The 15,155-nt window shown below is 40.5% G+C and overlaps 1 protein-coding gene across 2 annotated transcripts; it reads right to left on the bottom strand.

Annotated features, from left to right (window-relative positions):
• Positions 1-317: 317 nt before the first annotated feature.
• On the bottom strand, positions 318-14,097 carry map2k4a (mitogen-activated protein kinase kinase 4a). Of its 2 annotated transcripts, XM_061089969.1 has the most exons (13): positions 13,693-14,097; positions 12,642-12,677; positions 11,745-11,777; positions 9,118-9,220; positions 8,842-9,016; positions 8,317-8,436; positions 8,084-8,203; positions 7,937-7,988; positions 7,717-7,844; positions 1,864-1,941; positions 1,513-1,661; positions 1,239-1,284; positions 318-1,057 (listed from the first exon to the last, which is right to left on the bottom strand). In XM_061089969.1, exons 1-13 carry the CDS (start codon positions 13,838-13,840, stop codon positions 944-946), a joined length of 1,302 nt encoding a protein of 433 aa, XP_060945952.1. In that variant the 5' UTR covers positions 13,841-14,097; the 3' UTR covers positions 318-943. The 2 variants fall into 2 exon arrangements, with proteins under 2 accessions (XP_060945952.1, XP_060945953.1); XM_061089970.1 differs by lacking the exon at positions 11,745-11,777.
• Positions 14,098-15,155: the final 1,058 nt, after the last annotated feature.

Raw genomic sequence — 15,155 nt, forward strand, 5'->3', positions numbered from 1 at the left:
TTATGAATGTGCATATGATAATTACCTTTGAGAAGCCATGTAGATGTAAGTTTATTTATATTTCCTTTGTTTACCGTATTTCGTGTTAAATTAGTTATTGAGAACTATTCATGAAATTCTAAAGTAAACCCTTTGAAACCAGGAGAGTGGAGGCTGTGGCCAAAGCTTTGTCAAAGATTATAGATGTTAGCAAACTGGATACACACATACATCTGGTTCCATGTGTTCAAAACTTGCACCTGGACTTCAAGTCAGATTCACCATACAAAGCATATTTTTGTAAACCTTATTCAGAGAAAAATAAGAAGACACAAACACACCTTTCCCTTCCCTTCTCTTTATTCCTATATCAGCATATCGTTTGTTGCACAGTGAGCACTGACTGTTATACAGGTCCAACATGATTCTGACCACCGACACTTTCACCTTTTTAAACTGCTTTACACCCAGAGAAGCAAAGTTCCATTAAGATACCAAACACGATGCTTTCATTCACGTACATGGAAGAAGTGGGACAATTCACAAAGAGCATGATTCCAGTATGTTGAAGAATCTCCACATCAGAAACTCCACATGATTTTGGTTTCCATAAATACAAGTTCCAGGCAGTTTTTTTTTTAGTTACTACTAATCACCAAGATGCATCCATGATTGACTGATTGATTCAGCTGCTATTATACTTACACTGTGCGTCAGTGTTTGTGAACAAGAGAGAAACAGAGGTGTGTTAACGTTTATATATTATAGACATGAATGAAATTTCCACCACTTTTGCTGCAAGTGGTGTTGATTTATCTTTTAGGCTTTACAATTCTCTTAACACTGCAATAAGGGACCAAGCAAATTTACATGAGGAATTGTTTTGTCTACTTTTTTATCTTTTCTTTTTTTCCAATGTCTTTATTGTTGCAGACTGGTGCATTTTTAGTCATATATTGTGTGTTTAGTCCATATACATTGGGGAGCTTGGAGATGTTGGCATCTGATCCATGAGCCTGCAAACGTAACCGGCAACATCGACCGAGCGCTCCTCGTACATCTGAATAAACGGGTCTCTCTGAAAAGAAAAAATGTCAATTTATTTATTATATTAAAACAAACTTCTGCACAAATTTCAAAAATCATTATTATTCTGTTACTGTAACATAGAATTCTTAATATGTTGAACCGTTCATTGTGTATTTTCTAAGTGAGACAGAGAGGGTTGAAGATGTCATGATGACTCGACATGAACTCACCAGTAGCTCTTTGTACTTTGGCCTTTTCGACTCATCCTTCGTAAGGCTTGAGGAAAAGATAAAAAATGAGGACATTAGAACAGTTTTAAAACATTGGAGAATGCAGTTGAGTCATGTGTCGACCAGGGAAGGAACTTGTACAGAACAAAATATTTCAAGCAGAATCAATTTCCTGATACAGTATTAGAACATCACAGAATCTCTCAAACAGGTGCCTCTCCATTGGCACTATGGCGTAATGCAGCAGGATAAATTCCCGGCAGTCTTTGCTCACCATAAGTTCACAAAGGCGATGAACGTGGGCGAGAAGCGCCTTTCCTCCGAGTTGCTGAGCTGTGGAGGGTCTCCTCTCACCACCTGGGTCAACTGGTCAAACACACTGTTCCACTTTGGGTAAGGAAACCGTCCTGTGGCCAGCTCGTACTGAAAAACATAAATTGTATACACAGAATATCAGTTCTGTGGAATTCTTACTCAACCTTGATAATGTTAAATATTCAATATTTACAAATTACATTTAAAATCCAAAGATGACTTGAAAATCAGGCAAAACAAATTATACAGAGTGCAATGTTATTTTAATCTATACCTTAAAGATCTATGGACATCAGAGCAATTGACTCACCAGTGTGATTCCCAAACTCCAAACATCTGAGCGCACGTCATAGCCTTGCCTGGAGGCGCTCGGGTCTATTCTCTCTGGCTGAAAAAAACAGAAAATCAGGTTCAAAATGTGGGTCCAGAAACAGGAGTAAACAGCCAAACCTGCTTTCAAACAGAGGTACTACTTTTTTGCTTTGTGGTGACGGGGATACAGTTTGTGACGGAGGAAAAATTAAGTAATACGATCAAAGGTAAGTGATACCTGCATGTATGTAAAGTCCTTTATAAGTAAAATGCATTGCCTTATGAATCCACATTTAAATTCAATAGATCCAGATTTCTGGGGGGATTTGCACCAAACTGCACACACTTATAAATATCAGACACTTCAAAATGCAAGCATTCTTTCATCAAGATCCATGCATTATTTTCTGACAAATAAATGAAAATGTTCAATCTCATGCTGTTAAAGAAATACACAAAAACATCTTTACGCCGGCCACTGATCCAGATCTGCAACGAAATTAGTTCTTTCCTGACTCGTATCACATTCTTCCACCACGTTTTGTTGTACCCTTCTAACATTTTTTGTATAATTCTGTTAACTAACAGATTCATGAAAATGGGTGAAACATAACTTCCTTAGCAAAGGCAACTATTAGATCATTTTGACCATTTGGGAGGGTTGCTGTAAGATTTGCAAACCACCAGATGTCACTGTGTCTGTTCAGTTTAAAGCCCCTGAGCTTCAAATCTTGTTCAGAACACCCATCACAAAGGAACTCAGACGCCTTTGAAGGGAATGTAACTGTAACAAAAAAAGAAGTGTTGTTGTTAACGCCTATCTTACACTCTGAGATCATCAGAGGAAAACAGGTGTTCATGAATGCGACAAACTCTCCCACCCCTCCGGAGAATACCGAAGCAGCTCATCACCTCTGGGCATGTTTACACCTGCACGATGAGAAGCAATCAGCTGCGGAGCTCACACATCACTCTGCACACTTCCTTATTCCTGCCTCTCAGGACTCCATGCGTTTTACAAGTCTGCCAATTCTGTTCATGTACAACCTCCTCGTCAGTTGGTCTGAATTCACAGAGCAGACTTGGTAATGAAGTGTCTCCAGGAGGCTGCAGAAATCTGCTGCCTCTCCTGCTGCTGTGCTCTGCAGAGGAGCGAGCACCTCTCTGGCCCATTCACAGGCCTGAATTAGATGCTGACGTCACTAAGCAGCACAATGGGACAGTCTGTGCTGCAGCAGTGATGAGAGTTTTTGGGACGAGCAGATGACGAGACTGCAGAGAGTCCGATCGCATCTGCCAAGACTGGAAGTGTTGGAAGACACTCAGCTTATAAACTGTCTCCAGTATAAACAGCATTAGTAGGGAAGAGATCAGACAACAATTTTAACGTTTGTAGCGTCAACCTTCGGATCTTTTTAACCACTTTACAAAATATGTAACTAAAAATCATCTCAGAGCCCTGGAAACTGTATATCAGCATCTAACCTCATTTTTTCCGTTTTCATAGAGAAAATAATGAATCAAAAACAAAAAGAGACCTATTTCCACCGAACTTGGAGGAGGGATGGGGCAAGAGCTAGAGAAGTATGCATTAAATATTTGTGAGGATCCAGTTAAAAGGGGCTGAATCAAAGGGCTGACACACTTTCCTGTATGCTGCATGATTTTCATCTGGAAATACAGTTTGGATCTTGATGTAAAAACAAGAAAATTCAGACGCATTTATGTTGTTGCTATCCATGAGATTGGTGCAGTACTCGATACTGATCCAGATCTGGTGGAAGAAAATGTTGAATCCACGACTAGTTGAACTTTGTGGAGGTAAGAGTTCCACTCAGTGTCATCACAGTTTCAGTAGCAACATGACAGAGGTCTGAGTCTAATAACCAAATCTGTCAAATCTCTTTAATAGTTTTATTTATTCAAACCACAAATTTCTGTATTTGGAGGTTTACACGGGTTGAATTTGTATAAAAAACTGTAAGTTAGACAACAATCTACTACATTATCCTAAATATATCCTATATAAAACTGTTTCTATATCTGTAGTTTTTGTATGGAAGAGTATTGCATTCACTTGAGAAAAAAATTATCTGCTCGGTTTTAGAGAATTAATGAGATTCATATTCCAAAATAAGGTCATAATCAGCATAGAGAGCGTTGAAGCAAACATATCTCATCTGTGTAGTTTGTGGTTGAGACACTGGGAGATACTTAAGTCTTTAAGTCAAATTTAATTTGAAATCTAATGACACAGTTGGAAGCTCTGAATAACAGCAGCGACCATATACTGTGGACGAGAACAAAAACAACTATATACTACAGTAACAAATTCTATAAAGTATCACATCCTAACAATATCTTCATTGTAATTGTAGAATCTTGGTTTCTGTATATATAAATAAAAAAAATTGCAATAACATCGTCAGCGTTACTGCAGTGCTTTGGAAATTTAACTTAGTGCAACTACATGAAAAAAAAACGTAAATGCTCGACAACCAGCCACAGACGTGTGAGACTATCTACGTCTAGAAAATAACTAGAATGGCACTCAGTAGATAGTAGACCTTCACCAACTGTCTCCATAAGTGCAATCAAGGTGCAACAAATTTCACACACTCATAAAAATCTGTCCGATATCAAAATATGTCCCATCTCACAATGTTAAAGAAATAGATTGAAAAGTCCTGGATCTGCCTCTTTGTCTGCACCAAACTTTAATGGGTTCTCTCTTGGCCCATGGAAATAAGTTTCCAGTAGCGTGGTGATCAAACACCTGGCGAGCGTGCCGGCTGGAAACAAGAAACTGGAGCTGAGATTCCTGCAGCCTGAGTTCACGGCCACGAGAAGCTGCCGGGTGACTTCTTTTAAATGAGAGTCATGAATGAAGTGCCCTGCCTCGGCCTTTCAGACAGCGGGAGCATGCATGCTGGTGGTGGTGGTGGTGTGCTGCCGGGTCCTGATAGTGACAGTCTAACCAAATTTAGCATGGAAACTGCTGTGGAGTCACTGGGGGAGGCAGCGAGGGAGGGAGGGAGGGATTAGGTACCCCCACAGCTGACGTAACCCAGAGGCAGAAAATATCCTCAAGTAATGTCGTCACAATGAGATCAACTCTGTGCTTTGCCAAAGATCTGGTGCTCTTCAGTTATGTTGCGGTCGCAGTTATGTTGTAGAAAAACCAAACACACGCACACACACACAAAGTGTCTGTTCACTAAAAACGTGGGTGTGGTCTAATGTAACTGATTGGTAACTGGTCAATTTTAATAAGCTAATAGAGTGTCACTCAATAGAGCTCATACCTTCGCCAAGGCACAACAGTCCCCTCACGAAACCACATTTAAATCCATTAGATCCGTATCTTTATCTGGATCTGCACCAAACTGCACACACTCATCAATATCTGTCCCCTATACGTGCCTGTTATTCATTAGGGTCCATTAATTATGCACTGGGAATTTTGTGAAAATGTCAAAAAAAGTCCTATCCCACAATGTTAAAGAAAATCCTGATCAACCCCAAGATTTTACAACCTTTGCTGAGTCTATGTCCCCTCTTTAGACCAGGTATCGAGGAAATCTGTTCTGTGGTTTTACATGATCCCGCTGACAACCAAACCCACCGACCAACAGACAGGGGTGAAAAGATGGAGGTAAAACTGCTTCACATGCAGCTTCTGAAATGTGAGTTTTCTGCTTTTCACTATTCAGTATATCACTAGTAGAAACCTGCCTGTTTAGAATGAGACGTTTTTCCTGGCCTGTGGTAATGCTGGTTGCAGCTTTCTTTATGAAAGGCAAAAAAAATGGTTAAGCTGTTAGTTCTAAGGTCGGTGAAGCTCGACTCAATACGCAGAACCCCGAGCTGGAGATTCACTTGTTGTTGCCGTTGTTGTGAACAACAATGTCACGTGGGACGTAACAATGCTGTAACGTCCCAGCGTTGCTGCTACAAAGCACCGGACGCCTTTTTATTTAAAGTGTATCCATATTGAACGTATCCCGTGTCCAAATCGCATCAAATCCAACACTGGACTTTCTGGGGGTTTTAACAATACACATGGGAAGTCTGAAGCCGACATAAATCAAGAGTTGTCACCATCATGTTCATATGTCCTGGGGAGCATGAGTCAGCATGTGGTGTGACTGGCGCAGGATTTTCTTGCTTTGGGCTTGGACATGAAAAGTCTGTGTTGTATTCCGGGGCCTTTGAGAAAGAAACTGTGAATCATTAAGTACAAATGAAATGACTTGTTGAGTCAGTCATCGTGGTTTTGGAGCTTGACACACTTGAGGGACTAAAACTCAACTCATCTTTAGCTGCTTTCTGAACCCAAGTCTGAACATTTTATTGAAATTTTACACAGGGGCTGTTTGTGAGAACACAAATGTCAGTGTCAGTTGCCCGGAATGCCATCCCCCTAGTAAAATGTCTGAGGGGGTCCATGTGAGAATACAGCAGGAAAATGTCACAGCAGGCTAGTGGGCGTATTGATGACCATCTAACACACGACAGACAGGAAATTGGAAGAATACAAACAGCTCAGGATGAAAAAGAGGAGCCATACGGATAAAGATGTAAATTTGGAAAGAAATCGAGATTCAATCGCTTTTGGCGATAAGGGCTGTTGCAAATGTGCTGTAAGTAAAACGTATGATTACTGCGGAGGAATAAATACATCATGTCTTGCCTCCTGCATATCCTACCCAGGCTCCCCTCCTGAATGTTCTATTGTTATAATCAACACACGTCTGACCGGCACAATCTCCTAATGTGTTTGCATATGAATTCACGTCTTAATGACCAACAGCTTTGGTCTCTACTGCTCTTGATGTTTTAAATGGGTCTCTTGTCAATGCCACAACTTTAAAGAAGTGAAGTAGAAAATTTCCCCTTTAATCAATAGTGAAAATAATTATGAGTCTTTCACCTCTGCTTGGGGACAATTTGTTAGAAGTATTGTTTATTTTGTTCCTACACAAAACATGTCAGTCAATGTAAAATAGTTTAATGTGGAATAAGAGTATTGCTGCTCCAAACCACATACAAACCACCATCTGCAGCCTGATGAAGATGTGTCTGATCAAGTGATGAGATTTCGGGCTCTGAGATTTCAAGTCTGCTGCACACTAATCACAAACAAAAAGCACTTCCTGTTTTACATTACTTTCTGCTGAACCTTTTAAGGTCCTACATGACTCGATACCAGGTCTTAGTCACAACCAGGCCATTCAGTTTTGTTTCAATATACTCAGCAACACCCACAGCAGCCGTCCTGATTCATCATGAATCATTTCTTCAGCACAGCACAAAGATTGAACTGATTTCTTGTGTCAGCAGACGAGTCAGAAACCTGCGCTGAATAACAAGAAACAAAAGGTAGAGATGTAATCTAAGACTCTGTGAAGCGCAGTGGGGACATTTAGAGTCTTCTATTTTGATACCGTGCAGGTTTGTGCTTGGTTGATAAAACCAAACAAAAACTAGAATTACCGCCCTGTGGTTTTCTGCCACCTCTAACCAGTGCAGTTTTTAAAGACTCATTACATCAATGTGATTTTTGACACTGATATCTAATCAGTTCATCTTTGACTCCAAGTGACAACTGGTCAAACTTTGAAGAAATGAAAAGTGGACTTGAAATGTCATGTTCAAGAGGGCAAAAACATGTTTAATAATAATGAGGCCTTTGTGAGTCAAATCAGCTCATCCGTGAGTCCAACTGAGCATTTGTGCCTAATTTGAGAAAATTGATTGAGCATAAAAAAAATCTTTGGGGTGCGACTGAGCTCCACCACTTAGTTTGAAAACAGCGCAAACTAATCGCACCACACTCGGTGCTACTTACTGCCATGTATGGTCTGCACCCCGCGTCTCTGGTTTTGGCGATGGAGTCCACCAGCTGACCACTGATGCCAAAGTCACACAGCTTTATGTTGCCGCCCCTGTCCAGGAGGATGTTTGACGGCTTAATGTCTGGAAGAGAAGAAGAAATGCTTGATTAACAAGAAAAAAAAGAAGCTATCAGTTAAAAATATTCAAGATTGGAAAAGTCCCTGTTATCTTACCTCTGTGTATTATTTTCAAGTTTTCTTTTAAGTGGTTAAGCGCTTTCACAGTCTGCAAAAATACAGAGACATCTCTTTAGTATGGACAGCTGATAATCAGGCTTCTTCATGTATAATAAGAAATATGTTCAATGAGGATTAACTTACAGCTAATGTTATTTTTCCTAATATTTCTTCTGGAATCACGTCGTCTAATGAGCAATATACAAACTTGTAAAATTTGTCTAACGAGGTAGCCATAAGTTCCATACAAATCCAACAGTCACCCTGAAACAGAAGAAATGCAGTCATCAGGTTTATGAACCCGTGAAATAGTAAAACTCTTTGAATATAGCAACCAAATAAAAACTGCTTCATGTTGAAATGTGGTTTGACCTCACCTCTCTGAACAGAGCACCGTAAAACTGCACGATGTAAGGACAATCGCTACTTCTCACCACCACGTCCAAGTCCATCAGCAGCTGCTTCTGCTCCTTCTCATCAACCGTTGAACGAATTCGCTGTGATTGAACCGACAACACAAAGTTATCATCGCACTGTCAAAGGGTCAAAAGGTGCAGGTACTGGAGCCCGACAGATTAACAGAAAATATCACCTGCTATGACTCTTTTCACAGACACATCAGTGTCTGTGTTTATATTTGTCGATTTGAAAACTTTCAGTTTAGAGAATACACAGTGCAGGAAAGGTTTTACTCTTTACTCTCAATTGCTGTAGTGTACGAAGTAGTTATAGGGCCATATTGAAGGAAAACTATTCGGAGATTCTCAGACTAAAGTCGTAATTTAATGCACATAAAAAAGTAATTAACCAGCAAGGAGAACCTGTGCCTGCAGATACCTCCGTATCTTGGCCTCTGTTACCATGTTTTGCTCTCGTCTGAACAATCAGAGGAAAATGATCACCTTGACGGCCATAATCTGGTTACTCGGCTTGTGCACCATCTTGTTGACAGAGCCGTACGCCCCTCGGCCAATCTCGCCCAAATCTTTCAGGTCCTCCGCAGTGAAGTCCCAGTGCTGCTCCGCCGAAATCTTCAATTTTCCTGATGACTCGATGCTGTGTGTTCTCAGCCTCTCTCTAAGAATACCATGGCAGATAATAGAAAAGGAGAAAAATGTATGTTATACAGCTGGATTTATTTTTTGGGGGAATGCATATAATCTCTGAGGTTCACTCACATGTGCGGGTTTTGGAAAGGCGGCCCAGCTGTGTTCAGCGTGAACCTGGTCGTGGGTTTGATCGGCGGGTTGGCAAAGTTCAACTTCAGGGCTTTGCGTTTACCTGACCAGTGGAATGAAACAGTCACGGGGTCAGATTTTAAACCCAAGCAACAAAATGCTGAGAATTGAGCAAAGATCACAAGCAAACTCATCCCACATGAAAGGTCAGAGCAAACGGTGAGTGAGAGCACAAACCATAAAATGACGTAAAAGGATGAACTAGGAGATGAGTACATTTATCAAAATGTCTCCAAATCCATGGACATCATGCTCTTCATAAAAACGATGGGAAAGGAACTGACAACTTCTGCATCATTTTACAGAATGTAGTAAAACTCACTTATACTCACCAGAGTCCTGAATACCTTATGTTTGTTAACCAACAATCAGTATATGCCAATAAATACTGTCTTTGTACCCTAATAAATGTAACTGCTCTGGGCCCTAAAGCTTTATTATTGTGGTGATATGTCCCATCATCTCCATTAACGTACACTGTTCTGCTGCTCCAAATACTCAAGAGCACCATATGTGGATTAATCCACTGCTGAAAATAGTCCCTAACAAATTTCTCTCAGTTTGAGCAATGCTAACTAAAAACTACAGTGCCCAGCTTTTTAGAAGGCCACCAAGCTTTTATTTAAAGACACTACATGTTTGTGAGCTGTTATGAAAGATTTGCACCTCTAATGACAAACAATAGGTTTTCATTTGAAAACTGGCCTTTCTTTTGATAGAATAGATGCTCCTGTCTCTGTTGGGCCACCCTCCTAATAAAGGCCAGTCTTCTCTGATTGGCCAGCCGGCCTACTCTGTTGTGATTGGTCAACTGCTCCCATCATGTGGAGAAAACGTCGATCCCTGCTCTCGCTTTACCTGGCTTTGTAAGGGGTGTGCCAAACTAGCCACTGGGAATTCATTATGCATGCGTCACGTTACAGATGATGCAGAAGTATGGTAGGGACTATTAACAAGGTCCCTACCACTGGACCTAGTAGTAGGGACCTAACACTCTGGGATAAGAGTGTAAATTGTCTGGTAAAATCTCTGAGAAACGTATCTCACTGCACACATCGTGACATCGCCCAGCACGAACCTGCACTGGTGTCAACTGTTCAGCTGCAGACAAATACATTCAACTCCAAAGCGCTGACTGTATAAACACCCACAACATTTTCTTAACACTTCCTTGCAGTACTACCTACATGTGAATCCTTCATTTGATGCAGAAACAGAAATGCAGCATGCTGCTAAAATCCCAGACACCTACATTCACAAACACAAACCACCACATGTCAACAGAAAACAGGGGGGGGGGATAATACACTGATATGGATTATGTATACATATATAACTCAGGGAAGACATGCTTCTCAAGGCCAACTGCTTTGATTTCACCTTGAATTGTAGGACAGCGTTTTCCCCGCTTGCTCCACCCAAAATACCACAAGAATGCGTGTTTGAATTCCAGTCGGCTTCAGTGGAAAACATCAGTTGAAATGACAACTTTTGAGCGTGTGTACCTTGTCTCGACAAGCAAGTGCTATGCTCAAAGTGCACCCATGCCAAAAAGAAAAAGACACACCAGTTGAAAAAAATGTATAAAACTGTTATGTGACCACACTACAGGCACTACTTCTGCTTGTTAGTGACACACTGAAAACCAGTGAGTTAGAGCTTCCATTTCAGTCTCTTCTTGTCTTTAGCAAAGAGTGATTTTTGATCACACCGATGAGTTAACATCAGTTTGGAGGATCTTGAGCCAAAGTATCAATGGAAGCTCTGATTTTTAGGCTTGTGCCGATGAGAACAAATACGCCTTACCTTAAGTTGCTAGAAAGACATAAAATTGCCTTTTATGCAGCAGAGTTTCTTACGTGTATATTTAAGTCAAACTTATATATATTATATATTAAACTGAGAGACAAGCTGCTGCTTTATTAGTCGTCATTATCTGGGTAAGTATATCAAATATTGACTAATTAGCAACCGGCACAAGCCTTCTCGAACCAAAGGTAAGTCTTGACGTGGGCCCTGTTCAGGCCTGGTGGTAACATCCACCCTGAGAGTTTCAATCACAAGTGGTCAGCTCTAAACTGGCATTAAAATGTGTCCTGAATGCCTCATTTCTGGATAGAGGGAGGAAGTGGAAATGCCGTCCATCTTTATTTACAGTTTGTAGTGTTTTCCTAGTCTGAGTATAGAAATGTGTCTGTTTTCAACAGCTCTTCTATGACAGCGTGTGAGCATTTGTATGGTGGGAGATAGCATATAACAGCACTGTATGAATGGCTGGTTGTGGCTTGTAGTGTATGGCATTTTGAATGGTTGATAAGACTGGAAAAGCGCTATATGAAGACCATTTACTGTCCGACTGATCGGATCTCAAGGTGCATTGAGGACGCATTCGGCTTCATTTACACCTGAACTTGTGAACGGAACCCTCAGGACGGATGTTAATTCCAGGTCAGAGCGGGGTCTTGGATTAGTTGAGAACAGCAGGACAGACTCCCCCATACCAGACTGTCAGTTGGAAACAAAGGGATGAGAACTGTTGATGCTGAAGCAAAAGAGGTTTGGCTTACTTGGGGGAGCTCCAGACAGGTTTATCTGAAAGCCTAGAGGTGAGAAGACAGCTTTTATTTTCTCACATTTCACCTTCAGCTTGTCTCTTCCTCCTCAAAAAACTGTTTTATAAGTAGACTTCCAAGATTCAATGTGGCGTCCCTTGTTTAAAAAAAAAAAAAAGATTCAAAAAATATCCAGTGGTAAGACAGGAATCCTGCAGCATCAGGTACGAGGGATAATCGCAGAAATTGGCCTTGCTTTGCTGAGTTGTGAAACATACTGGAGCATCATGTTGCAGGTTTAATGCATCATCTGGAGGGTAATGCATTAGCATGCAATGAAACAGCTACAAGCACTTCAGGATGGGGAGTTATGTCATGTGTAAGTCAGTGTGACAGAAAAGGAGATACAATGACTTGATGATTTTTTAAGAAAGATCTAGAAGACAGTTTGAATTATCATCGTGAAACGGTTTTGAAATGGAAGCAAATTACAGTTTAATTAACAGTTGGGTTTTTGAAATCATGGGACAGCTCACCGTTATTCAGCACCATGTCAGCAGTAAGGAATCATGAGTTAGCAGCATTAAGGTAAAAGATTACATATGATCAGGAGAAGATGAATGAAACAGGATTATAGAACAGGGGGAAATGACAGAAGCCTGGTAAGTTACGATTAAAGAAATCAATTAAATAGTATTTAAGAATCAATTTTTATTACCGTATATGGGGTCAATGAAAAATCAAGAAAATTGTACAATCGGATAAGAGAAATTTTAGTTGGTCTAGTATTTAAATCACTGACTGTCCAAATATGATGATTGCTTCATTCTTCACCTGATAAATACGCTTGAATTGGACTTCAAATGAAAGTGCTACTCCTACTCTACCAAGTCAAATGAAGTGTGTAGCTACCTGTTTCACTCTGACATCTCCAGCAGGTGTTGGACTCTGAAAGGTAAAATGAGACAAGTGTTTGTACAAAAATATCAGCATCGCAATGAGCATTTGGTTTAGTGGCAAAGTGAATGAAGGTTCCTGTTGACAAGGAGCTCGGCCTCAGGTTTCACTCCATATACGTCATACTGCAACACTACAGTACGTACACACACTACTTTAAAATAAGGGTTCAAGAATGTCTGGAGACCGACCAAACTTAAAAATTAAAACAATTGATTGTAGTTTAGTACATTTACAACCACACAACTGATTGTGGTGCAAAACACAAGGACAAATCAATACACACGTTTTCTGTGAATTGTTGTTGATTTTTCCCAATTGCCTTAGTAGTTTGCACCTCAGGGCCACCGTGTATAATGTGTCATGAGCTCTAATGATTTTTCAATTGTGAAGGTGTTTTGATGACTTACATATTCTAACCTGAACATCGTCTTCGAACACATGAGATTCGCTGATTAATGTCGAGGACGAATAGATGCAGAAGGCGAATTGAGCTCAAATTTGGAAATAAGAGACGTCATCGATGTCAAGGTAGCTGCAGCTCAAATAAATACTGACACACTGATTAAATATGCGCCGATTAGAATGTAATTGATCATATTTAAGATTTAAAAAATGTCGTGTGTATAAATGACTTGTGTAACATTTTTAACTGAAGATGAGACTTAAAATGACCGGTTTTTAGAACGGAGTTTGGGGAGATTCTACCACAGACACGACAGAACAGAATGTAAACGGGCTACAAATATCAAAATGGCAACGAGGACATTGGATTAATTTGACATGTAGAGGGAAAAAATTATTTTTACATTTGGAAATTAACAGTCAGTATTTCGCCATTAGGGGAGAGACACTGGTCTGTTCCCCGGGGAGTGTTTCCAGTTCTGGGAGTAGCTGGAGCCTCCCACGGCTAACCGTGCTAACGGTAACCTTCACTGCAGCGGAGCGTGAGCTCCCTCCCTCCCGGCTCCAGGCTCCGGCTTCCCGCAGCGACCCCTCCACTCACCCTGCATGCTGCTCATCGTAGTGATGTGCTGGCTCTGCTGGTGCTGGTGCTGGGCCCCGGATCCTCCGTTGTTGCTGCCGTTGTGGCCGCTCGGTGTCGTTGAGTTGTTGGGACCGGGAGTCGCCATTGTTGTGTGTTTGAATTCCATCAGCAGCGCCGGGGCTGCAATGCAGAGAGGCGGAGAGCAAGTTCACCCTCCCAGCCGCAGCACGTACTGCCCCGCTAACGAGCTGTTCACACCGCGGGACGAGCGGCCAGCGACCGTACGAGGTTTCACACCGCGTTCACTTGCGGAGGGATTTATAAAAGCTAAGCTAACAGCTACTTGCGTGGTAACGTCAACAAAACAAACATCCAGATAGGCTAAGCTAACTAGAGGCTAGTCAAGAGGCTTCATGAGCTGCAATCAGCTGACCCACTGACATGTCAACACCCACAGCTGCACGAAGCACACCGGATACTGTCAGAATAAAACAGGAACATGCTCAACTCGGTTAATTACTAAATCAATTAACCTCAACAAATCAAAATATTTATTAAAAAAATGGAATTAAACTAAAAACTAAATTTGAAACGACATGATCAAAATTGCATGATATTAAACACTAGGTTAAATTGATTAAGTCATTTTTAAGCAAAAATGTAAAGAAAAAGAAGTATACAAATTCAGCATCTTTGTAATTTTGACAGCTACTGAGAAAACAAAAGTAGTGTGAATATTTAACTTGAGCCTCAGGGAAAAAATGTCCTCACATTTGTACATAAAGAAAACAGCTGTCAGACCAACTGACCATTAAGATAATTGTTGGCTGCAGCCTGAGTGTAGTATGATGGAGTAAGAATAATGCTCAATAAGCAGACAATAAGACATTTGATAAAACACAACTTTATAAATCAAACAATCTCATAAACCTAAACAACATTGAACCCAAAGTTTTTTTGCACCTTTTGATAGGCCAGTTTTGTCTTTTAACAGCTTAGTCACAAGACAAGAATCACACCAGCAGGCAACTTGGATCCTTAAGGTATATTAACCTAAATGGAGGCTGTGGGAAAAACTTGAGTTGAGGGACTCTATAAACCCTGCGACTGACCCCAAATAAAATCAATATAATAAAGTGTCCTTAGCTCCAGAAAGATTTGCTGTTTCTCAGTATATCTTATAGTATTTTGAAATAAAGGTTTCTGAATATGTGTACCTTTAATAAACAGTAACAAATATTTAATAAAGCACAGAACTACACCAGGGTCCTCCAGAAAACATTTAACATTTACATACAATATTTGTAATGCTCATATATTGATGCACATTCCAAAACAAATTGGGAATTAATCAAATCAATGCAAACTACTTATGCCACTTCCACCAATGGTCCAAAGGCTCAGGAAGTGTGTAGGTTTTGTCTCACACATCCTGCTCATCTTATAGAAAAATCGAATAAAACAAAGATACAGTAGAGAGG

The sequence above is a fragment of the Limanda limanda genome, chromosome 17, assembly GCF_963576545.1.
Source record: "Limanda limanda chromosome 17, fLimLim1.1, whole genome shotgun sequence".
Taxonomy (NCBI): domain Eukaryota; kingdom Metazoa; phylum Chordata; class Actinopteri; order Pleuronectiformes; family Pleuronectidae; genus Limanda; species Limanda limanda.